Source organism: Petaurus breviceps, unplaced genomic scaffold (assembly GCF_028583685.1).
Source record: "Petaurus breviceps papuanus isolate PSGF00001 unplaced genomic scaffold, PetGlider_PUasm1.0 90424, whole genome shotgun sequence".
Taxonomy (NCBI): Eukaryota; Metazoa; Chordata; class Mammalia; order Diprotodontia; family Petauridae; genus Petaurus; species Petaurus breviceps.
The window spans coordinates 716426-742888 of NW_027187247.1; the positions used below are offsets into that span (position 1 = coordinate 716426).

General features: G+C 40.0%; 1 protein-coding gene across 5 annotated transcripts in view; it reads right to left on the bottom strand.

Moving 5' to 3' along the window:
* The window catches only part of EPHB1 (EPH receptor B1), a 763406-nt gene that overhangs the window by 227916 nt on the left and 509027 nt on the right, over positions 1-26463 (bottom strand). For all 5 annotated transcript variants that reach the window (XM_069108696.1, XM_069108697.1, XM_069108694.1 and 2 more), the window contains exon 4: positions 21988-22143. In XM_069108696.1, coding sequence (XP_068964797.1) covers positions 21988-22143 — 156 coding nt within the window. The remainder of the gene's footprint in view (positions 1-21987; positions 22144-26463) is intronic.

The window sequence follows — 26463 nt, forward strand, 5'->3', positions numbered from 1 at the left end:
GCAGGAACTCCCAAGAGCTCCAGGAAGCAGGGCAAAGGAGAGCTAGGAGTGGCTAGGGAAACACTTTTAAGCAGGAAGACAATCTTCAAATTCGCATGAGAAGTAATCAAGTCAGATCCCATCTGCAGTGAGTGAAATCAGACAGTGTGAGTGAGACACCAGGGCTAAGAATTGAGGAACGCAGAGAGAAATCAAGAATGAGTCCAGGCTAATTGTGGTCCTAGCATAATAATCTGGCACTTCATCAGATGACTGGTTAGGGAGCTCTGGGAGGTGCTTAACTCTAAGGAAGGGTCTATGGGAATAGGTGTGCATTGAAAGGCTTGCATAGGTTTCATCTGCTCCTTCTGATTCTAATAAGGACATAGCAAGACTGGGCTCCTGTGCAGGTTCAGACCTCACCAAAGTCATTCATCTATTTGAACAGGTTTCTGGGATGGATATCACTGCGACTATTTGGCAGATGTCACATTTAAGGACCAGCATGGGAGCCCCACCCTATGCTGGTTATTTGTACTTCCTCTCTTAAGTATATTGAATATTACATTAGAGCATTGCAACACTGAGCATGCTGACAATTTCAATTAGGAGGAAAAAGGAGAGTTGTCTAGAGAGACAAATGTAAATGCATAGAAAACTCACTAACCAACCAAAATTTTAAAAATAAACATAGGGAAGATGGAAATAAGAGGTAACAGAACGTGAATACAAAAGTATGCTAACAGAACATGAATACAAAAGTATGGTTAGTCCTCTAAGAGTAATGTCAGGAGTGTTAAACCTCAGGGTGAACTCAGATGGGTGAGAAAAGCAAAGGACAGCAAAAAAAAAAACAACTGATGGTTGTTTTAGCTGCATATATTGGGGGAAAGAAGAATAAAATGAGGGGTCAGACTATTGCTCTGTATAAATAGGACAATAACTGAAAAGACGGGAGGCAGAGTTTCTCAACTGTTATTTCCTTTTTCTTTTCTTTGCCAAGGTAAATGACCTATTAACAGAAAGAGATGGAAGAAAAATGCTTAGTAGAAATTTTGATTCCTATTCTAATTACTGTGAAGGGGAAGAGAAAAAGGGCCCCTAACTGTCCTTGATGAGGTCAAGTTATCTGTCCCAGATGACCTACTTCCTCAAATACTGAAAGAATTGATGAGAGTGATAGCTGTCACACTGTCAGTTATATTGGAAAGAGCACAGAGAACATGTGAGGTACCAAGGGACAAGAGAAGGACAAATGTTGTCTTGATTTTTAAAACAAAAGAAAAAATAAAATTTAAAAACTACAGACCAGAGAACTTGATTTTTTCTGCCAAAATTCTAGGACAAATTTTTTTTCGGATATTTTTCAGCCAACAAAAATTCACTTTTGTCCCTCCCAAATTCTCCTTCTGCCCAATGAAAGAAGATGAAAAAATGAAACCCATTACAAACATGTTCAAGCAAATCAAATTTCTGCATTGACCCTGTTAAGAGATAAAGAATGTCTCATCCTGCACTCTGAGCCTTTGCCTTTCTGTCAGGAAGTGGGCAGCATTTTTCAATATGGGTCCTTTGGAATCATAGTTGCTTATTACACTGTTCAGAGTTCCTAAGCCTTTCAAAGTTGTTTCTCTTTACCTTGTCATTATGAATGTCTGATTTAGTCTCCTGATTCTGTTCATTTCACTCTGCATCAGTTCATACAGGTCATCCCAGGTTTCTCTGAACTCATCTAGGGTAGGTTATTTAAAGAGAGAAAGAATATTCAGAAAGCAATGCTGTGATTACACAAGCCAGCACAGCATTCTCAAGAATAAGCCATCCTAGGCTACCTTGATTTCTTTTTGGTGCAGGTTTACTAAATTGGCAGGTCACACGAATGCTGAAGATACAGTTTGCCTAAATTTAAGAAAGTGTTTAATAAAGTACGTTGTGTTTTTCTCATGGACAAGTTAAGAGAGGTGTGGACTTTATGATGGTACAATTAAATTAATTTGGAACTGGTTGAAGAACTGGACTTAAAAAGCAGTTAATAATGGTTTGATGTCAGCTTGGAAGGCTGTCTCCAGTGAAGTGACTCAGGCATATCTGCATGGTCTTGTGCTGTTAAACATTTTTATCAATTAGGGGGAAGGGAATAAGCATTTATTAAGTGCCTACTCTTACTTAGCCAGACACCATGCTAAGAGATTTTATAAATACTATCTCATTTGATCATCATTATTATCCCCATTTCATAGTTGAGGAAACTGAGGTAAACACAAGTTAAGGGATTTGACTGATTATACAACTAATAAGTATCCCAGGCTGGATTTGAACTCAGTTCTTCCTGACTCCAGGCCCAGCACTCTACCTGCCTCCTAGTCCTATTACCAAAAATATTCCATCATCATAATTCTTCTCAAAAACATATGCTAGAATTTCTAATTTATAAAAATATTTTTGTGATATTTACAAGAGATGTTGTGAATATATGAAGAAATGCTTTTTTAGGAGTAATGGATAGAGGCAACTAAAGGCATCCAGGTAAATATATTCATAAGTGTGTGTATGTATGTATGTATGTATATACTCGCTCCACTGAAAAAGACAGATATTCTTTAATAAATTGAAAGTAGTGGAAAAAAAAAATTCAGCCTGAATTCAATCTGATGATGAGCCTCTCCGAACTTAGTTCAGCTGATCCTTGGGTAACAGACATGCAGTCCTCTTGTCTGTTCTCAAAGCCACTGCAGTTTGGAGGACATTTCAGAACTTACCCCACACTGGCATTGCTTGTGGGAACCCAAACTAAGCTCCATGCCAAGATGATGCATTAAATAAGGACTCTGGTGTCAGTCCAGGTGGATTTTACACTAAATAAGGCCTATCAATCAATCAAGCAAACAAACAGCAAGCCTAGATTGAGGCTCTGCGTAAGGACAAGCTTGCTAACAATAAGATTTATCCAAAAGGGGAATGGCTGCTTCAGGACTTAGTGGGCTTTCTTCACTGTTGGCCTTCAAGTGAAGGCTGGATGGTCCCTTGTTGAAGATCTGTACAGGATTCCTGTATAAATAAAGGTTGGAAACTTTAAAAGCCTTAAGAACTCTGACCAATGCACCAACCATGATTCCTGGGTACCAGTGAAGACATATGCTACCATGCTCCTGATTAAGTGAGGAACATAAGGTACAGAATGAGATACACAGTTTTGGTGGGTAGCTAGGGGGTGCAGCAGATAGACTGCTGGGTCTAGAGTCAAGAACAATTATCTTCCTGAGTTCAGGTCTAGCTGTGTGACCCTGGGCAAGTCCCTTCATCCTGTTGGCCTTCTTCATCTGTAAAATGAACTAAAGAAGGAAATGGCAAACCATTTATCTTTACCAAGAAAACCCCATATGAGTCACAAAGAGTTGGACACAACTGAACAACAACCCCATGCAGTTTGGGATATGGTCAATGTGGCCATTTGTTTTGTTTGACTGTACAATATTTGCTATAAGAATTTTGTTTTCCAGGGGCAGCTAAGTGGCGCAGTGAGTAAAGCGCTGGCCCCGGAGACAGGAGTACCTGAGTTTGGTTCTGGCCTCAGACACTTAACACCCACACAAAAAACTGGTCGTGTAACCTTGGGCAAGTTACTTAACCCCAATTACCCTCCAAAAAAAAAAGAATTTTGTTTTCCTTTTGCATTTGGAGATGTGTATGCGAAGGAGAAAAAAAGTTAAATATATGTGTATATATAAACATATATTTATATATACACAAATATACTATATTACATATAAAATATGAATATAAATGATAATGTATACATAATTATTATACATATATATCTAAAAGTGATCGAGTGGACAAGATGAACTCTGAAGCTCCTTCCAACTGAAGAAGAAAAGGAGTAAGAGGAGACAGGGAAAAACTATCTACAAGAAATCTTGCCCCAAGTCCTGGTGGCAGTATATATGTCAGAAAAAGAGTCAGTTATTAGTCTGCTACTACTGCCACAGTACTTGAATTGGGATGTCAGGATTAGTACGGAAGTATGCAAATGGTAAGCCTTCACATATATTTAATTATAACAACACATTAACAGAATACTTTGAGGTTTATAAAATGCTTTCACAAACTTCTCATTTGCTCCTTAAAACTACTCCATCAGCTATGTATTCCCACTTTATAGATGGGGAAACTGAGTCTACTTTCACATCCAATTCTAGCAAACACCTTTTCGGTGTGATTGCTATGGTCAATTAAAAAAATATTTCTAAAGAGAGGTCTTTCCTCAGGCACTGAACAATTTCCGTGTTTTAGGTTCTAACATAGCCAATAGAAAAAGAAAGTTTTCTAGCTCAATTCAATTTAATGAAATGCTTTTCATTATGTGTCTTGCAACCCTTGTCAGAATGGAAAACTTCAGTGTGGGGATCTGAGGTCTGCTCTACACTGGACTCTGAAGGTCCTTTACCCTCCCCCTCCCCCAATGAATCTTGATAGTAAGCCCTTCTCTTCTCCAGCTAAGGTTGTCTGAGACTTACAGAATTACTGTGCACCAGGGATTGACACCAAGTAGAGTCAAAATGGCTGTTCAAACAGTCCTATAAAACCACTTTCATTCCAAAATAAATATAAAGAAGATGGTGTCCAGTTAATTTCTGTTTCTATTGAAGTCAGAATAAAGGTAAAATGAGCTTAAGTTACAAGAGAAATGTTCTTGGGGGAGAACATGGTAAAAATGAAGGGAGAGATTCTTTTTTTTTAAAGCAATTGGGGTTAAGTAACTTGCTCAAGGTTACACAGCCCATTATTTCTGGGTGCAGTGCTAAGTATCTGAATCAGGATTTGATCCAGGTCATCCCAACACTGGGGCTGGTGCTCTTACTCGCTGAGCCACCTGGCCACCCCTAGAGAGATTCTTAAGAATAGGAGAATAGGGGTGGCTAGGTGGTGCAGTGAATAGAGCACTGGCCCTGAATTCAGGAGGACCTGAGTTCAAATCTGACCTCTGACACTTGACACACTAGCCATGTGACCTTGGGCAAGTCACTTAACCCCACTTGCCCTACAAAAAGCAAAACAAAAAGAAGAATAGGAGAATAAAGGTCATATTTTCTTCCTCTTTGGGCAGACTAAAGAACATCAGTAACACACCCCTGCTTCCCATTCTCCATCCTTAGCCTACACACCTAACCTGGACTCTTTTAAATATGAACCTGCTTGCCTTGAGGCAGAGGGTTGGACCGTGTGACCTCTGAAGCTTCCTTTCAATCCTCCATTTCTATGATTAAAATTGCTGAGAGAGATCTATCACATTTGAGGAAGAAATAAAAGAAACTAGAAGAAAGCTAGCTACCTCTCCTGTGACACATCAATGCTTTTCCCATGTGGATGACGGAGAAAGGTTTCTGTGGTCAGAAATTTAACAAGGTAATTATTTTCACACCAGTCCTTCAGAATGGTTTTTCACAGACAGCAATTTTATAAGGTATAATTATCTATTTTTGCCTGCTTCATAAATTCCTCCTTTCCATTCTTTCCCCCAGTAAACTAGAAATTATTTAAGATTGGAGAAGTATGCAGCAATGCTTGGCTTAGCATTTTGCTGTGTATTTCGTCTCTGGCCTCTTGGCTGCATCCATTTCTGCTCCTGACCCTGCCATGCTGGCCCTGCAATCTGAGGCTTCACAGGAGAGGAAGCATGTCTCACTCCATGGAGCCAAAGAGCAGCTGCTGCTTCTAAGTCAAAAACAAATCTTGTCAGCAGACATTTTGGCTTAACAAGGCAGCCCTTCTCATTCCCAGGGCTGGGGGAGGGGGGCAGGGAGGAGAACATTGCCTGTGTCTGTTTTTAAGGACTGAGTCTTACAAATTCTTCCCACTGGGGAGGCAGATGTACCGGCACTGAGAGGACCCTGGACTTGGGAGTCAGAATATCTGGGATCTAACCATAACTTTGACACTTAACTAGTAAAACAGGAACTCGCAACCCTTTTTGTGCCATGGACTTCTTTATCAGTCTGGTGAAACCAATGGATTCCTCCTCAGAATGGTGTTTTTAAAGGTATAAGATAAACTAAATAAAATTACGAAGGAAAACAATTCTATTGAAATACAGTTAACAAAATATTTAAAAGACTAGTTCACTTGGGGCGGCCAGGTAGCACAGTGAGTAAGAGCACCGGCTCCAGTGTCGGGATGACCTGGATCAAATCCGGGCTCAGATACTCAGCACCACACCCAGAAAAAACTGGCTGTGTAACCTTGAGCAAGTTACTTAACCCCGATTGCTTTAAAAAAAAAAAAAAAGATGTTCACAGATTCCAAGATAAAACTCTTGCTATATGATTGGCAACTAGGTGGCCAGTGAATAGAGCACTGGCCCTGGAGTCAGGAGGACCTGAGTTTAAATCTGGCCTCTGACACTTAACACAAAAAAACTAGCCATGTGACCTTGGGTAATTCACTTAACCCCAATTGCCCTACATTCCCCCCTCCAAAAAGAAAAAAAAAAAAAACTCTTGCTATATAAAAATGGGAAAATTATTTAACTTTCCAAACTCTCAATATACTCATCTGTGCAATAGGGACAATAATACCTGTCCTTTTTCCTCACCAGGTACTTCTGAAGGTACAAGTGTTGCGTTATTGTTGTTTTTAAGTGAATAATTTTTTTTTCCAACTACAAAATGCCCTGGCACATGGCACTGACACAAGAGAGAATGAAACTTCAAAATCTCTCTCTCTCTCTCTCTCTCTCTCTCTCTCTCTCTCTCTCTCTCTCTCAATCTCCTCCACTCCCCTCCCCTCTCCATCTCTCTCTGTCTCTCTTCTTGAAAGATATTTATTATTTTAAAAAAGGAAATTACTACAGTGCCTGACACAAAATGAGTGCATGTAAGCATTTATTCCCATTCCCTTCCCTATCTGTCTGTCTGTCTTGCTGTCACTCGTTGTCTCTGTTTCTCTATCTCTTTGTCTTTGTCTCTGCTGTGGATATTAAGCCAGTTTTGTTGATGTTTTGGGGTAGGCCTTTCCCCCTTCTGCTGCAAGGACTCCACATCTAACACCAAACCTTCATGCTGGCAGAGCCCTTCAGGGATTATCTTGTCCATCTCCACCCCAAAGGAAGATCCTACTTTAGATTTGCTAGTTTGATGGTTATTTAACCTAATGTCAAATTTATCCTAATGTTAAATCCTAGAAAAGAAGGTGACGCTTTCTCCCCGAAAGCCATCTTTAGGGGATCAGAGAATGTCAAAAGCATCTGGTCCTTCCTGTGCCTGAGCAAGAATATCCTCTTCAACACAAGTGACAGCAGCCTAATGCCTCAACTGAGGGGGAACCCACTAATCCCCAAGGTCATCCATTCTGTTTATGACTAGTTCTAATAATTAGGAATTTGTTCCCTACAAAAGCAAAATTTGCCTCTGCAACTTCTACCTTCAGGAGCCCAAGTAAAACAAGTCCAATCTGTCTTCCACAGGACAACCCTCCAAGTATTTGAAGACCTCTACCCTACTTTGCCTGGGCCTTTTCTCCATGCTAAATGCCCCATTTCCTTTAACACTTTCTTATATGGTGTAAATTTGAGACAATGAATGAGCAGGTAATACATATATGTGTATATCTAAGTCTGTCAATCTATCTATCTATCTATCTATCTATCTATCTATCTATCTATCTATCTATCTATCTATCTATCTATCTATATCCATCTAAAGCTACCCCTGGGTTCCAATTGTAGCTCTGATAGTTGCTATCTGGGACTTTGGGAATATATTTAATGCTTCTGAGCCTAAGTTTAATCATTGCCAAAATGAGGCTGATAATATTTCTAACATCTACCTCAAAGGGTTGTGAGGATCAAATGAGTTGCTGAATGTTAAATACTTTATAAGCCTTGAAGTGATACACAAAGTTCAGTTATTATCAGAAAAAACAATCCCCTGACTGCCCAAATGCTACAGTGAATAGAAGTGAGTTGATTAATGAGAAAGTCAAGGAAAAGAGGGTTGTAGGAACACTACCAGGAAGGGTATAGGGGAAGAGAGAAGATCTTACCATTGGATTCAAGGGGCTCCAAAGACTGTCAAGCAGTGTGAAGAACGAGAAAGTTCCATCTGGAAGATCTATTCACTCTACCATTTGTTAGCTAATGTGGTATAGTGGATTTGGAGACCTGAGTTTGAATCCTGCCTTGGCTATTTATTCAAACTATGTTGCCTAGGGCAAATAACTTAAGCTATTTGGGTCTTTCCTGATTTGTAAAATGAAGAGGTTGGACTAGAGAGATACTAAACTTCCAGCTCCCGATCAATGATTCTAAGTCATTTAATGTCTTTGAGACTGAATTTACAGGCTAAACATGTCCAGTTTATATAGTACTTGTACTACCTAGTTTATTGGTTCATAAAGACCCAATGAATGATATTTGTTCATTGGGGAAAGAAAGGGAAAAAGGAAGTAAGGAAGGAACTGATAGAGGGAGGAGGAGGGAAGGAGAGAAGAGAGCAGGGAAGCAAAAGGGGGGAAGGAAGGAAGGAAGGAAGGAAGGAAGGAAGGAAGGAAGGAAGGAAGGAAGGAAGGAAGGAAGGAAGGAAGGAAGGAAGGAAGGAAGGAAGGAAGGAAGGAAGGAAGGAAGAGAAAGAAGAGAGAGAAGAGGAGGCCAGGTAGCACAGCGGTAAGAGCACCCGCTCCAGTGTCAAGATGATCTGGGGATCGAATCCTGGGCTCAGACACTTAGAACCCACCCAGAAACACCTGGACGTGTAACCTTGAGCATGTAACTTAACCCCAATTGTTTAGGGATGGCCAGGTGGCTCAGCGAGTAAGAGCACTGGCTCCAGTGTTGGGATGACCTAGGGATCAAATCTGGGCTCGTATGTTAGCCACACCCAGAAATAACTGGCCGTGTAACCTTCAGCAAGTTACTTGACCCCGATTGCTTTAAAAAAAAAAAGAAGAGAGAGAAGAAAGAAGAAAGGGAGGGAGGGAAGAAAGGAAAGAGGGAGGAAAGGAAGGAGGAAGGGAGTTCTAATGTAGGTAAGGTGTATTATAACTGTAGAATATATACAAATATAAGTTGTTATTCTTTTACCAGGTTATATTCATATATATATATATATATATGTATATATATATATATATATATTTGACATCATTTTGCAAATTATAATACTCTCTCCTATGGATATACCCTGTAAGTGATAGCTTTTTGTGTTACAATGAAAAATGCTCAGGCATATACTAACATTTATATGTGATCACACACAACACACTTGAAAAAGAATAATTGCTGTGTGTTTCTTAAACAATTGTGACACTGCAAAGTTTTCCAAATAAAGCAGTAAATGTATAAAGGGCAAACAAAGCATGAGCTTTGATCTCCAGGGGTGGATATTGGTAGCTGCAATTTGATTTTTGAATCCAGAAGTAGTTCTTTACATTTATTCCTATTAAATTTTACCTTGTCATATTTATGCTTTCCCACTAATGCTGCCTTTGGATACAGGAAGTACAGCCTAAGGGGTACAGTATTGTGCTAGGAGTGAGAGAGGCCTGGGTCTGAATCCTTTATTTGACACTTAACAGCTTAACATGATCAGAGGCAAATCACTTCACTGCCCTCAATCTGTTCCCTCATCCGTAAAATGGTTATAACCATAGCCACTCTAACTACCTCACAGAATCATTGCCAAGTTCACATGAGATAATGCATTTAAAATGTTCATATAAATGTCCATTATTTGGGTAGGTGAGAAAGTTAATGTGAGGGTGAGGGATAGATTATAGAATGGATTTTCAGGGAGGTTGAGCTTTACATGGGAACTATCTTGTCAGAAAAACATTGGAAGAAGGGGTTTGGGGAAGTAAGCAATCTATTCCCTACAACTTTTAATTTTCAAGAAAAAGTAATCTCCCTAAAAAGAAAAACTTCTTTAAAAAATGCCCTTGTATCCCTTAAACCAATGCCTTGCATAAAGTAAGTACTTAATAATTGCATGTTGTGTCACACAGAACTTGGGTCTAACCATCAGGTGTATATACAAGTGTACTTCGCAGGGTGTTTGGTTGTTCATTATAGAGTTCTAGACAGGAGTTTTGAAGAATGCTATAAACTTACATAGTGTCTAATCGATGCACTTATTGCTGGCAAAGAAAAGTGCTAGGCAGAACAAATGTAAATAAATGCATTATTTTATTGTGTCTCATTATATATTTGATTTATTGCATGCCAGGGAAGTACTGTATGAAGAAGTCAATTTGTTGGCTTTTATAATCTCATTAGGGTTTCCTTTTAAAGCATTCTAATTGGAGGTGCCATCTGTTCTGTTTAAAAGCTGTTGTGCATCACCACAGTAAATAATTTTTCAGATAAAAGAAGTTTATCTTTAGATGTTTAGTAAGCTGACAATGTATTGAAAACACCCCATGCTGTCTATGATTTGGTTTAACAGGTCAGAATTGGCATCAGTGCATAGCCATCACTCACAGAGATTTTTGCCAAGTTAGTCATCTCATTGACTATTTATCAAACACCTATGGTGTACCTAGGATTGTGTTGGGTGCTATAGAGGGTAGAGATGAAACAGACAAGACAGTCTATGCCCTCTATGATCTTACAGTTTAGTTGGGGAGAAAAGAAATACACATAAGTTACTATTAGAGACTGCTATAAGAAAGCAGGGAATCAAGGCTATTTGTGATGTTACTTGATCCAATAATTCAGTTTAACATTCATTAAGCACCTTCTAAGTGCCAGGGATGGGCAGCTAGGTGGTTCAGTAGACAGAGTGCTGGGTCTGGAGTCAGGAAGACCTGAGTTCACATGTGACCTCAGACACTTCCTAGCTGTGTGACCCTGGGCAAGTCACTTACCCCATTTGCCTTAGTTTCCTCATCTATAACATAAGCTGGAGAAGGAAATGGCAAGCCACTCCAGTATCTTTGCCAAGAAAACTCTCAAAGAGGTCATAAGGAGTCGACCACAACTGAAAGAATTGAACAACAAAAGACTCTGAGCTCAACTCATGCCGCTGCTGCTTACCACTCCGTGACCTTGGGTAAGTCACTTTCCCTCTGTGGAGTTCAGTTTCTTTACCTGTAAAATTAGGGGGTTGGACCAGATGACCTCTGAAATCCCTTCCAACTTTAAATCTATGGATCCCAGCACCCTATGATCTGAGTTTGAATCCTGGCTCTGACTTTTGCTAACTGTGAGACACCAGGCAAATTATATCATTACTTTGTGCCTCAATTTTCTCACCTACAAAATGGGGAGAATAAGACATGTGTTTTCTGCTTCATGGGGTTATTGGCAAGTGTCTCTTTGTCAGTTTTTAAAGTGTTAGAGAAATAGAAATCAGTGTTATGTGATTGTAGCCAGTGAAGGGAATGATGAAATGCACAGGAGTAGAGCTATAGGGGCTACTATCCCCCAGTGAGTAGGTTATTCATGCACAACTGATCTACCAGCCATCTGGGTAGTATTCACAGGAATATTTCCTATTACTATCCCCAGGTTGTAGCCAAGCTGTTGAAAGAAATCCTGAAAACTCCCCTTAGGTTCAGCAGGGACCAAGAAGTTTTGGTTCTCATGGGCTTGATCTTGTTGAGGAAATACTTTGCTATTCCAGGACTGCTAATGTGCAGGAAAGGAGTGCAGAGTGCTCACTCACCCCATCCCTTTCCCCCTGTTATGCAGTAGCACAGCAAGTGGAGTCAGGAACACCTGAGTTTGATTCAAAGGAAGTGGGTGTGTTTGACCTAGAGAAATAAAACTCCAGGAGACGTGATAGCTGGCCTTCAAGATCCAAAGGCCTCTTATGTGCAAGAGGAACCAGAGGCCAGAAACAGGAGCAACTGGAAGAATTCACAAAGGGTCAAATTTAGGCTTCATGTCAGGAAAAACTTCCATATACTTAGAGTTGTTCAAAAGCAGAATGGGCTGCCTCCAGCAGTGACAGGTTTGCTTTGATTAGACATCTTTAAGCAGAGACAGCTACTTGTCAGGGATGCTAGAGTGTGTGTTCTTTTCACTTATAAATTGGATTAGATGACTTCTGAGGTCCAACTTTCAAATTCTTTGATTGTATATAATTCCAGCCTCTGATACTTACTAGCTGTGTGACCTGGGCAAGTCATTTAACCCCAACTGCTTCTAAAAAGAAAAAGAAAGAAAAAAAAGAGAAGTCTATTCTAATCACCTTAATCCCTCAGCAAGCCACTCAATTGGTCTCGGCCTCAGTTTCCTCATCTGTGAAGTGGGAATAATAATAGTACCCATACCTTAGAAGATTATTGTGACAGTTTAAATCAGAGAATTGGGAATCTTAAGATTTCTCCCAGGGAATGAAAAAGACTCAGAATTTTATTTCCATTATGAAACTTTACACCCCTCTTATAATTCCAATGCATTCCATATTTATGACTTGGCTACTCTTTATGATTTAGCTACTCTTCTAACTCTGTCAGATAGGACAGACTGATCAGATACCTCTGAAGGCTTCTCATGAGCCTAAATAGATCTTGTGGGAGACACTGAAAAGCCCAAGTCGTAGACTAGGGTAAAAGGAAAAGTAGAGATGGAAAAGAAAAAGTGGGAAAGAAGTAAAAGAAAAAGAGAGAAGAGAAGGAGTGAGACAACAAAGGAGAGAGAAAGTGCTCCTGGAGAAATACATCACATAAATGAGAGCCTACTCGACCTCAAGGCAAAGCCAATTCTTTGCCAAATGTCAAGTCTCACCACTACCTTATGAAGACACATGGGAAACATTTCTAGGTCCTTATATGTAGCCAGCTTTTTTGAGAGAATGAACTCTTTAGAATGAAAACAAAGGCTGTATTCAATTAAGTACTAGATTTATAAATAAGGATGAAGTCAGTGACCCCCCTCCCCCCGACTGAGTCTTATTTCTTGGACTAGCCAATTCTTTCATAGATATTGATGTTGAAGTCCCCTTAGCTATCATTTACTCCAGGGGTTCTTAATCTTTTTTTGTGTCATGGACCCTTTTGGTTGTCTGGTAGAGCCTATGAACCCATCACAACAATAATGATGATGATGGTGGTGGTGATGATATTGATGATGATAACAAAAACCCATAGAGAACTGTGTTTGCAAAATGCTGTTCATGTCTCACTTGAATAATGTATTATATGCATAAAATAAAATACAAAGGATGACAAAGGAAAGCAATTATACTGAAATAGGTGTAAAATATTTTTAAAGTTCATGGACCCCAGGGTAAGAACCCCAATTTAGTCCAATCACTTCATTTTCTCATTTGTGAAATGGGGATGTTAATAGCAACTACTTCACTGAGCTGTGAGAATCAAATGAGAGAATATATATAAAATATTTTTCCAACCTGAAAGCTCTATAAATGTTGGCTATTATTTTACAGATGAAACTGGGACTCTGAGAGGGGAAATGACTTTGGTCAGGTCACACAGAGTAAAAAGAAAAGGCAGGATTGGAGCCTAAGTTCAGTGCAAACTCTTCATTATGACATTGCCAAAGCATTCCCACAGCTGCCTCACTAGACTAGCATGCATTTCTGATCTGTTTAGGTTTCTGAGAGATTACATTGCCTCCAACCAAGGAAGTGAGTGAAGGGGGAGAAGGGAGCAGCACAGCGGCAACAGAGACATACACAAAACTAAACAAGGGACTCCAGTTGTCAGGTTACATGTGCCATCTGTCTGTCCTCCCCTTGATGTGGTGAAGATTGGATTTACTGCAGGAAGTGAAAGTGTAAATTTCCTCACCTTAGTATTCAATCAATCAGTCAATCACCAAAGATTTATTGAGCACTTACTGCAGGCTAGGCAGAGAGTTAGTCCTTGTAGAGGAGACAAAGAAGTGTAAGGCATGATCCCTGCTTGCAGGCTGATAACCTACTTGGGCAGTATGACTAACACTCATGAAATCATTAGAGAAAATAAATAAAATCTAATTGACAATCGGTGACTGCAGTGGGAGTTTGGAAAATGGGGAGATAAGTGAGGGTTGGAGATTTTATGGAGGTAGAGCTTTAGCCTTCAAGCAATTGGAAGGAAGGGGCAGCCAGGTAGCACAGCGAGTAAGATCACCGGCCCCAGAGTCGGGATGACCTGGGATCAAATCTGGACTCAGACACTCAGCACCCACCCAGAAACACCTGGCCGTGTAACCTTGAGCAAGTTACTTAAACCCAAATTGCTTAAAAAAAATGGAAGGCAGAGTAGTATTTGGAGGGGCATAGAGGAGAAATGACAGATAAAGGGATGGCAAAAGAAGAAGGAGGGAGTGGGAATGAGTATGGGATAGATGTGTAAATGGCATGCTCATCAAATTTGCAAAGGACACCAAGCTAATGAAGGGATAGCTAACATAGAAAATCAGGATCCAGAAAGATCTCAGCAGAGATCAGTATGGGACTGAATCTAGTAACATGAAGATAAGTAGAGATAAATATAAAAACTTGCCCTTCCATTAAAAACAAAACAAAACAAAACAAAACCCTCACAAGTAGCAGATAAGGGAAGCATGGTTAGATAGTTCTGGGATTTTTAGTGGACTGTTAGACCAGTATAAGCTAACATTGCAAATATAGCAGCAAAAAATGCAAATGTAATTATGGGATGCACTAAGGGAGACAGAACTTCTAGAACGAAGACAGTCATAGTCCCACTGTACTATCATCAGATCACATTGGAAAAGTGTTTAGAAGAAGCCAACCAAAGGCCCAATGATGAAGCATACCATCTACTTTCAGAGAAAAAACTCATATTGTTTGAATACAGACGGAAGCAGTCTATTTTTCACTATTTTTCTTTCATTTGTTGTCTTATTCAAGTCTTCTTATACATGACTAATATGGAAACGTTTTACTTGATTACACATGTATCACCTATATTTGATTGTTTACTGTTGCAGTGAGAGGGGAGGGGAGGCAGGGAAGGATGGGTCAAATTTGGAACTCAAAACTTTTTAAAAAGATAAATGTTAAAAATTGTTTAACATGCAAATGGGGAAAAATAAAATATATTTTTTAAAGATAGCAATAATGATAACAACAAGAAGATCTAGTATTTATATAGCACTTTAAGGTTTACCAAGTGTTTGATAAATATTATCTTATTTTATCCTCACAGCAACCCTGGGAGGTAGGTGTTATTATTATCTCTGTTTTACAGATGAGGAGCCTGAGATAAACAGAGGCTAAGTAACTTGCTTATGGAGCTAGTAAGTACCTGATTTGAATTGAGATCTCCCTGATTCCAAGTCTAGTGGTCTATCCGCTAAGCCATGTAGCTGCCCCTAGGATGATGAAGAGCCTAGAATGCAGGTTGTATAATGAATAGGTGAAAGAAACAGTGAAGTGCAGCATAAAGAAAGAAGACTCAAAGTGAAGCCTGGAGGCATGACTACTATCTACAAGATTTAGAAGTGTTTTGGGTTTTTTTTTCATTTGAAAGATACATTAGATTTGTTCTGTTTAGACCCAGAGGGCACACCCAGAAGTGATGAGTGTAATGTTCAAAGAACCAGAATTCAGATCGATGTCAAGAAAATTATCTAGTAATTAGACCTGTCCAAAAGTTAGAATGGGCTTCCCCAAGAGATACTCTGTTTCCTCTTATCAGAAAGTTTCAAGTAGGGATTCTTTTGGAGTATGGGTTAGACATGGTTGTTGAAATGTCTTCCATCTCTAGCTTCTGTGATTCTCTGAAGTAGTTTAATGAAGTCTAATATTGATAGAGTAGAATGAGAAGAAGGGCAGGAACATTAATTATTGAAGGTCTCTGGGTGGATGGGTATGCTAAGTGAGGAGGAAAGATGGCATGTGAAGAGCTGGTGGTCATAGGGTATCAATTTAGGGATCATAGGAACATACAGTCATAGAGAGAGAGAAGAGACCATAGTGATCATTTATTTAATGTCTTCATGTTATAAGTAAAGAAACTGTAGTCCAGAGAAGTTATGAAGCAGCCCTCAATGATACTGAGTGCTGATGACCAAAATTGACCATGTTGGTGAGTGATAACAATGTGACTGAATCATAGTTCATATCAGGGAAATGTCTCAGGGTTCAAAGAAACAGATGCCCAGAAGCAAGTGAAGAAACCTGCTTGATGGAGGCCACATCAACCACATACATATTCACATCTAGGAAAACTCACTTCAGAGAAACCACAAGGGTGGAGATATTAAGACAAGGGTTATGTTCTTATCAACTATCATATATGTTAGAGGTAGTAATCTGGGCCTAAAAGCATCAGTGCTAGGGATGACTGATGCCAGTGACTAGAAAAGCTGAACTTAGAGATCAAATGCGACTAGCATTCTTCCACCAACTTCTATCCCATTTTATATGTGAGAAAATTGCAACTCAGAAATGCTGTTAGTTGCTTAATTTTCCACAATTGCTTACAAAGTCGGGCCAAGAAAATAGATCTTCTTACTCTTTGCCCTGTGTGCTTTCTTATACACTCAACTCTCCGTGATCAACCACATTTATTAGCTTTGTTGAGAGGCTGACTTATAAAAGAAATTCAATGAAATTCCACAGTGATGATAAAATCAAAAGTGGGTGAACCACAGAATGTCCCCTACATAAAGATCTGGGGTCTCTTCCATCAATTAACTCATTGTATATTTGTCTGTCTCCTTCTGGATTAGCCCATTAGCACAAGGGATAGTCACCCCAGTCAAATTTGTGGTAAAGGAGGAAACCCTGAGGAGAGACACCATTAGACTATGTCTGACTATGGGTAGTAAGAAATCATCAGGAAATTAGTCTAAACTGGTTAGATTGTTGGATGAACGGTCACTGATCAGAAATGGGCTATGGATTGAGTTATCTAGGCTTTTATCTGGGAGTATGGCTTTGAGTCACCCTCTGTCTTTATTCTTTAGTTTTAATACTCAGAAGAATATAGTATTATCCCAGTACCTGATATGAGTAGAGATAGATAACTTGGGAGTTGAAGAGATTGAGGTACTGTGGAATCAAGACATTCGATGGGTTGTTAACATAGATGTTGAAGTCATCAAGGTCAATGGTGCGGGGTGAGGTAAAATAGAATAAGAGTGGATGCTAAAATTATCTAAGAAAGGGGAATTGGGTCTTAGAGAATGGTAGATTTGAAATAACCAAGAAAGATGGATGGCATAAACTTCAAGTGAAGAGAAGCAGGGTGAGTATAATAGAACTGTCGCCCAGATTTGAAACTAGGAAATATAAAGGACAGCCTCCCTTTCCTTAATTTGCTCATTGAGTAGTGGGGAATAGAAAAAACATATAGGAAGTACATCAGAGAACATATTATTTTCAGGGGAAAGCTGGAAGTCAGCAAAGCAAATAGGTATAAGGAAGAAGTAAAATAGGTTTAGAATAAAGGGGAATTTATCCATGGTGGAATGGGGGATTCCACATACAATTTAAAAGACGAGGTCTTTTAAGGAGTAGGAGACAATATTTGAACTCCTCTAATAGGACGAGTTTTCCATACCTCAGAACAAAGCTTATCATACTCTTCCCAAGTTAAAGCATGATGCAGGGCTACATATTGGAAAATGGACCCAAGGAAGGATGAAACCAAGGTGAAGTATCCTTTAGCCACACAAGTTAGAGGAGCCAAAAATGAGTCTTAATTATCTGTGTTCATGGAATCATAGATCTAGAATTGGAAGGGACCTCAGAGACCATCTGGTATGTTGTCATCATTGTTTAGTCATTTCAATCATATCTAACTCTTTGTGGGGTTTTCTTGGCAAAGATATTGGAGTGGTTTGGCTTTCTTCTTCAGTTCATTTTACAGATGAGGAAAATGAGGCAAAATGGATTAATTGACTTGCCTAGGGTCACACAGCTATGTCTGTGGCTGGATTTGAACTCAGGGAGATGAGTCTTTCTGACTCCATGCCCTGTACTCTACCCAATGCACCACCTGGTTAGGAACCTGAGCCTCAGGGATGTTAATTAGGCTCCCCCAAATTTACAGATAGCAAGCATCAGAGGTGATATTTCAGCTCAGATCCCTTGATTCCAGGGTTAGTACTCTCTACTATAATCTCCCTTTTCTGATCTCTGGGCAAACTTTTTTTTTTGAGAGGGGAAGGTAGGGCAATTGGGGTTAAGTGACTTGCCCAAGGTCACATGGCTAGTTTTTTTGTGTGTGTATGTTAAGTGTCTGAGGCCGGATTTGAACTCAGGCCATCCTGACTCCAGGGCCAGTGCTCTATTCACTGCACCACCTAGCTGCCTCCAAACTTTTCCACCTCCATAATTTACTGACTAATTCACTAATGGACAAACCACAGAGGCTTTTCCAAACTTTTTCCTCTCTCTTCAAATGTCTCATGATTCCCTTCCTTTCCCTTTACCCTAGCTTACATCCTTTCCTCATATTTTACTCAACAAAAAGGCCATTCACTGAGAGCTCCCTCTTCTCCTCTCTTCCTCATCTCATATCACTCAGATGCCTTCTACCACCTTTTTCTTCCTTCACTCTTGTCTCACATGAGGAGCTCGTCATTCTCCATGCCAAGGCAAGGAAAACCCCTCTAAATACTCAAGTGGTCCATTTCCATCCCATCTTCTCCAGCATATTACCCTCTCTCTTATCCCCACTCTCTCTCTTATCTTCAATATCTTCCCATCTACTGGCTGATTTCCTCCTCCCCACATACTCTTGTCTCCTTTATCTTCAAAATCCCTCTCACTTGATCAGTCTAACTCTGCCAGCCATTGCCCCATATCTCTCCTCTGTTTTGTAGCTAAGGCCATCTACAATTTTTCTTCCACCTCCTTTTCTCTCGCTTTCTCCTTAACTCTCTGCAGTCTGGCTCCTAATTTCATAATTCAATTGAAACTGCTCTCTTCAAAGTATTCAGTGATCTCTTAATCACCACCCTTTCTCAATTCTCAATTTTCTGGACCACTCTGCAGCATTTCCTAATGCTGATTATCCTCTTCTCTTTGATAATCTTTTCTCTCTAGGTGTTTGTAACACTGCTTTCTCCTGGTTCTCCTCCTGCTTATATGAGGCAGCTCCTTCTCTGACTCCTCTACTAAATTTTCATCCACATCATGCCCATGAACAGTGGGGGTTCCCCAAAGCTTTGTCCTAGGCCCTCTTCCCCTCTCTCTCTATACTATTTCACTTAGTGATTTCTTTCACTTCCAACTGATTATCTCTATATAAATGGTTTTCAGATATCTTTGTCCAGTCCTAACCTCTCTCCTAACCACTAATCTCACAATTTTAACTACCTGTTGGACATCTTTGGGCAACTAGGTGAAGCAATGGATAGAGTGCTGGCCTTGGAATCAGGAAGACCTGGGTTCAAATCTGGCCTCAGGCAGTACTATCTATGTGACCCTGGGCAAGTCACTTAACCCTGTTTACCTCAGTTTCCTCATCTGTAAAATGAGCTGTAGAAGAAAATGGCAAACCACTCCAGTCTCTTTGCTAAGAAAACCCCAAATGGTTTCATGAAGAGTCATACATGACTAACTGACAAAAACATTAGACATCTCAAACTGTATATCTCATAGTCATCTTAAACTTAATATGGCCAAAATTAAATTCCAACTTTAATTATTCTCCCCCTCCCTCCAAAAAACTACCCTCTGCCTCAGTTCTACATTACTGTGAAGAGGGCCACCACCTTCCCAGCCACCCAGGTTTAAAACCTCAGTGTCATCCTCAGCAATTCCCCACTCACTCTCCCCTCACCGGCATATCCACTCATTTCTCAAGTCACGTCATTTCTTCTTCTGTAACATCTCTTGCATATACACCCTTATATCCTCTAGCACCACCCTGGTGCTGGCCCTCATCACCTTACCCCTGCACTATTGCAATAGACTCTCTAAAACCTCCCCCTGTCTAAGCCTCTCAGCACTTCTGATCAGGTAAATCCACCCAACCCCCACTCTAGTGACTTCCTATGGAGTCCATAAAATACTTGGTTTGTCTGTTAAAATCCTTTATAATATGCTGCCCCCACCCACCCGCCCACCTTTCCCTTCTACTTACACCTCGGATCTCAGTAGGTTGTAAATCCCTCAGTAGATTCTCTGGCATATAGTAGGCACTTAATAAATGTTTACTGATCGACTCACCAACCCTTACATAAGTTGATACTGGCCTCCTCTCTTAGATTGGGAGATCCTTTGATATTAGCAGCTTTTATTCTTTTTCCTTCCCTCCCCTCCAGTCTTCTCCCCCCCCTTTCCTTCCACCCCCATGCCCTCGACTTCCCCCATCCCGTCGTACCCCTCCCAATCCTCCCCTCCTTTCCCTCCCCCCCCCCCCCCCCCCCCCCCCCCCCCCCCCCCCCCCCCCTCCCCTCTCCTCTCCTCTCCTCTCCTCTCCTCTCCTCTCCTCTTCTCCCCTCCCCTCCCCTCTCCTCTCCTTTGTATCCCCAGCACTTGCGCAGTGCCTGACACATAGTAGACACTTAATATTAATTCTTGTTGACCATCTGACTAGATGGCCTCTGAATTCCTTTACAACTCTGATCAGTAATCCTGTGATTCTATGAATTTGACTCCCACTCAGTTTCCTGGGCCACCTCTTTTGATGTTCTCTTAGTTGTCCCAAATCCCTGAAAGTATTGTTCTTCAGAAAGACTCTAAAAATACACACACACATAAATGCACATACACATACATATATGTATATATCCACATATAAATTTGCTCTAATACATACCCATATATGTGTGTATGTATGTATGTATGTATGTATATATATTTTTTGTTCCTATGGGTACTGTCCAAGGAGAAGTGAAAATCAGGGTTCTTTCTTCCTTGAGTTTTCACAAGAAAACAAACTGTTAAGAAAATTAAAGACAACATAGAGATGATATTCTTGGACTGTTTGTCTATTTTTCATCCCATCCTCTTCATGGCCCCTGTTAGCACAGCACAGTTTTCAAAGTCTGTCACATTTGGGACAATTCTTCCCTGTCTCAACTTTTCTCTCAATTGTCCACAGTAGGAGAGAAGATCTAAACCAAACTAGGAACAATGGGCCAATAGCAATTTTTTCCTTTCAGTTAAGCACCTGAATGACATTTGCCTCCTGGTCCTAGGCAGGGATGCCTTCCACCAGTAAGTTAAGAAGACCCTGCAGAATTGGCAGGATGCCCAGGCTGTGGTTCAGAAGTGAAAAACCAAAATACCCTTGACTAGCTTTAGCAAGCCAAAGAGAAGCTCAAAAAGCATCAGTCTCAGTTGACTCAGCACAAAAGGGCCTTTGAACATATTTCTACCATGGTTGCCACCAATTATCACCCTGCAAGGTTGACAGTTTCAGCTGATGAAGTATTAGGAAGCTTAAGATGAAGACCATCTTCTTGTGGACCAAGAAAACCAGATGACACCTGACCTTATGTTACTTTTATATATTCTCCATCAATTAATCAACAAATATTTATTAAAAACCTACTACATCGGGGCAGCCAGGTAGCGCAGTGAGTAAGAGCACTGGCCCCAGAGTTGGGATGACCTGGGATCAAATCTGGGCTCAGAAACTTAGTACCCACCCAGAAACACCTGGCCGTGTAAACTTGCGCAAGTTACTTAACCCCAATTGCTTTAAAAAAAAAAACCTACTACATGCCAGGCACTTTAATAAATATTCTCAATGGACTGGAGTTACATATTTTGACAAGCCTAGAAGCTTAATCCTTTTTATCTCTCCGGAGGATCAAACTGCTCCCAATTATTTTTTTTACTGTACTTTTTTCTTTCTTATATAGTTTCTTCCTGAAGACAATAGTTCTTTATTTAGCAGGGGGTGAGATTATGGGGGTAAAGATGAGTGTTATTAATATAAATAAAATGTGTCTTTTATTTTTCAGGAAAGTAGGAAATAACTGTGTTTGGTTGCTCCTGCTGGTGCTGTGAAAAGATTATGTAAGAAATATTTAAAACTCAGAAAAAGGAGAGGGGAGTTAACCATCCTATTTGCTCTATCATTGATTCAACCAGAAAACAAAAGGCCATGCCGGATGATACAGGTACTTACTGGTACATGCCACCTCTGGTGGGTCAAAGTCTGCCCGGTAATATCCTGTGCGGCAGGTGCAGATGGGAGAGGCCTCCGAAGGAGAACGGCTATTGGAAGGGCACTGAGAACAGACCCCCAATTCCTGATTCGCCTTGAACATTCCTGCTGGGCAGGCTGGAACATAATGAGATAAGAACAGATGAAAATTAATCACAAGAGAAATAATGTGGTTCTCTTATAGTACAATCACAGGCTGTAAAGTTGCCATCCTTACACTGTCAGGAAAGCATCTATTTCTTTATCGCTGCCAAGCAGGGCCACCCCAGGCTGATGAAATCCTTTTTAATGCCTCCAGTAAGGGGAATTCCACAAACTCTTTTGTCATCTTTTTCAATCCTTCCTCTCCGAGAACCAACCAGTATCTGGTTCTCAAATTGCCCAATGAATATAGCCTTTAATTACAGCTCTCATTTATTTACTCTGTTACTCAAATGGAATATGGAGATTCAAGGATAGGGATTACAAACCATTCATTCATACTCATCCTACACAAATCTTCTTATCTCTATAAGTTTTGCCACAGCAGAAGGTGGGGTACAGAGGGTAGGGGTCCCCCCAAGGAGCCAGAGGCTGTTTGCTTTGCCTTGGCATCCTGTGGGCACCCTGGAGGACACAGGTTGCCCTATGGCCATCCTTCACTTTTACCTTGTGACTAGCCCACTGTTTTCATTCATATGTTTCTTTAATGATGATCTTTACTCTACTACTTCTAAGTAATCCCCTTTTTGTAATGTTTTATCAATTATTTATGCCTACCATATGCCCTTCTATTGTCCTGTGAGTAATAGTCACATTTATATAGTGTTTTTCAAGTTTGTAAAACCTTGCTTTTTATAATTTATCTCATTTGGTACTCATAACAACCTTATAAGGCAGATAATGCAATTAGCAATATCTCAATTTTAAAGTGAAGTACTATAAGGCTAAAGTAATTTTCCCAACAACATATAGCTATGAAGAATTCAAAATATTCAAACCCATATCTCTCATTCCAAATCCAAGAAGGGCTTAATCCATTATTCTGCTGGGTGGCACAAGTTGATGAAGTACTAGTCTGGAGTCAGGAAGACCCTGAATTCTAATCTGGCTTCACATACTTACTGTGCAGCTGTAAGCAAGAAACTTAACCTCTAGCTGCCTCAGTTTCTTCAACTGTAAAATAGGGATAATAACAACACTGGCCTCATTGGGTTGTTAGGAGGATCAAATGAGGTAATTTTTGCAAAGTTCTTAGCACAGTTCCTGGCATTGTATGCCTAATACATCTTCATTTGCATTCTTGACACTCCCATAGCATTTGAGATACTCCAAGTTGTCTTCTTACCTTTCTGCTAAGTCTTATTCTTGCTTTTGCAGGCTCTTTGCTATGTCCTCTTTCTTTTCCAACTACTCAAGTGTTTCTTTCTCCAAAGAAAACTCTCTCTAAATTCTTGGCATTTCATTCCATCCAGTGACTTCAATTATCTCCTCCCCAATCCACATATCTACCCCCAAACTCTCCCCAGAACTCCAGTCCCACATTTGCAATTGGCTATTGGATAGCCCCACTTGGATGTCCCATTAACACCTCAAATCCAACATTTCCTAAGACAAATCATTATTCCTAGGCTGCCCTCCCTAAAAATGTTTTAACTCCCCTATCTTCATTGATAGTACCACTATCCTTGCAATCACTGAAATCCAAAATTTTAGAGTCATCTTTGGCTTTTCCACCTCCTTCCCTCCTCACATAGAATCAGTTGTCTTGCTTGTTGGCTTCAACTTTGATTCTATTACTTCCTTTCTATTTGCTTAGAAGCTTGTAATGGTGGCCTTTCCTGCTTCCTCTCTACCCCCATCTTCAATCTCAGTAGTTCCTTTCAATGATACGACCCATCCATGCCTGCCCATCCAGTGTGATTCTTTCCATGTTCTCCCCAAAGCATGTTCATTCAATGTTCTGGAGACCTTCCTTGCTTCTGCAAGCCTAATTAAGCCATTCCCTTAGTCAAAACATTTCTATGTGGCTCCCTATAATTTACTCAAATAAAATATACATTGCTTAATTTGGTGTTTGAACTACCTTCCTCATATTATCTGGCTCTCACCTTCATTTCTAACTTAATTTTACCCTGTTCTCCTTCATTATTCTTCATTATTTCAGAAAACTTGTAGTTTTTAATAGTATCATGTTTGTTCCTAGCTACTAGTCCCTCAGTACTTTGGAATACAAGGAACAGACACCACCCAGCCCCCTGCCATCTCTGCCTGTTGAAATTCTTCTTCCTTCAGGGACCAGTTAAAGATGCCACCTCTTTCAAGAAGCTATTCTTTATCCACCAACTAAGAGTGGTTCTTTCTTTCTCAAATCTCTAGTTCTTCTCTGTTTGGGTCTCTTACATATTTATCATGTTCTAACTCATGATATAGTTATATAACTAGGACAGTATAGCTTTCTTATTCCTCTTATCAAATTCAACTTTCCTAAGAATAAGGATGATCTTTAAGTTCATCTGTGTTCTCTAGGCCTAGAAGAATGCTTTGTACAATGTTGATTGCATTGAATTGCCAGTGGAAGTCTATTCCTTATAAACTGAATATCTGATTTTTGAGATGATGAGGAGTGAAAGACTGAAATTTGGGAATATGGAATTCTAATCAGTCTAAAAGCATCATGGAATAGGGACTCATCTAGCCAGGATGATAGAAAATGATACTTTTCTGAAAAGCAGAGGGACAGCTTAGATGACTTCTCCAAGTTCATTATGGCTCAAACACTCTATGTTGCTACAAAGCCTTTTCCAACATTAATCCCAAAAGAAAGCATTTTCACTTTTTTTCTTCTTCTTATAGTTAAAAGCCTCTTCTCCTTCAGTATGATGACTTAAGCAGTGGAATAAACAAATGCCTTTGAGATCCACAATCAGCATGGAAATGGATTTCCTCTGAATCTTCCTAGTAGGTTGCCTATCTTAGACCAATAGGCTTCCTATTTTTAAAGGCAGCTATGAAGGAGAAAGGAAAAGTACTGAACGAAAACTGGAATTTTGTAAAGAGAAAAGGAAATAAAGGTGAATGCAAGGAAGGAAGGGGGTGCTCTAGGGAAGGGTTAGATTGTCTTTCTGTTCCCTCCTAAAGAGGAAATAACTTACTTGATCTTTGTGGCCTGAAGGCTCACCACATGACCTACTAGGTCAATGAGAATCCCACTGAAGTAAAGACATTAAAAAAAAAAACAACCAAGGGGATAATGTATGTCTATACCTATGCTTTTTTTTTCAATTTGTTGAGGCATAAAAAGGGGTGGATTAATTTATATTCAAATTTAATCAATAATAAATTAAAATTAAAATTGAAACCAAACCCTATACAGACAGTCCCCAACTAACAAGTGGATTATTTTCTAAAAGGTAATTTGTAATTTGATTGGGAAGCACTCAAAATGCATTTTATCACATATTTAATGGCATCAATTCTGATTACCCCACAAAAGTCTGTTTTACCCATAATTGAGCTGAAGTACTGTACCTTTTCAATGGAACACCACTGAAAACATTAGAGACCATCCAGTTCAGCCCCGTAAGTTTGCAGATAGGAAACCGAGGAAACAGAGATGCCATGATTTGCCCAAGGACACATAGGGTGTAAGGAGAAGAGTTGGGATTTAATTTCAAATCCAGTGCTTTCTCAACTACCCCATGCTACTCTCTGACACCCTTGATTGTTGATGTCTCTTCCATTACTGAAGACTGCAAACCCCCCTTATTCTTCATACAATTCTTGTCCATGGTTTATTTTGTTTTGGGGGGATATTTCTCCCCATAAGCCTTCCATAGACAGAGCTCTATGTGCTAGAGGATTTCTTCTTGTTCTATGAGTATCGCAGGGATCTCAATGAATCATTTGGTTGTCTACCTGTTCAACAAATTCAATACAGTTCAACAAAGATGTATTAATTGCCTGTTTTACGGAGGGTTCTGTGCCAGTGACTGTGCGAGTCATACAAATTAGATTGATTCCTTGCTTTCATGGAGTTTATAGTTTAGTGGGGCTAAGATATTGACACAGATACCTATAGAACTATAAGTGTTTTAGGGGCACGCAAAACAAAGTCCCAGAGAAATATGAGGAGAAAGAGAATTACCAAGTTAGGGCAAGAGAAATCAGTCATAGGTCTGCAAAGAGCCTGGACTGGGGCAATCCTTGCCATCGGCCCTCTTTCAGTGAGTGGTGCTAGGGAGTGAGGGCGGGAAGGGCCAATGATAATGCTAACCCAGGGTGTGACGGTATATCTAGGCAGACTCAGTGAGAAATTCTCTCTACCAATATGAGTCAGATCATCTCCATAACTCATACATAGTCTTAGTGAGTTGCCTAGGGTCACCCAGCAGGTATGTATCAGAGGTAGGACATGAGCCCAGATCTTTCTAATGAGTAGCTTTGGGAGGAAGTAAT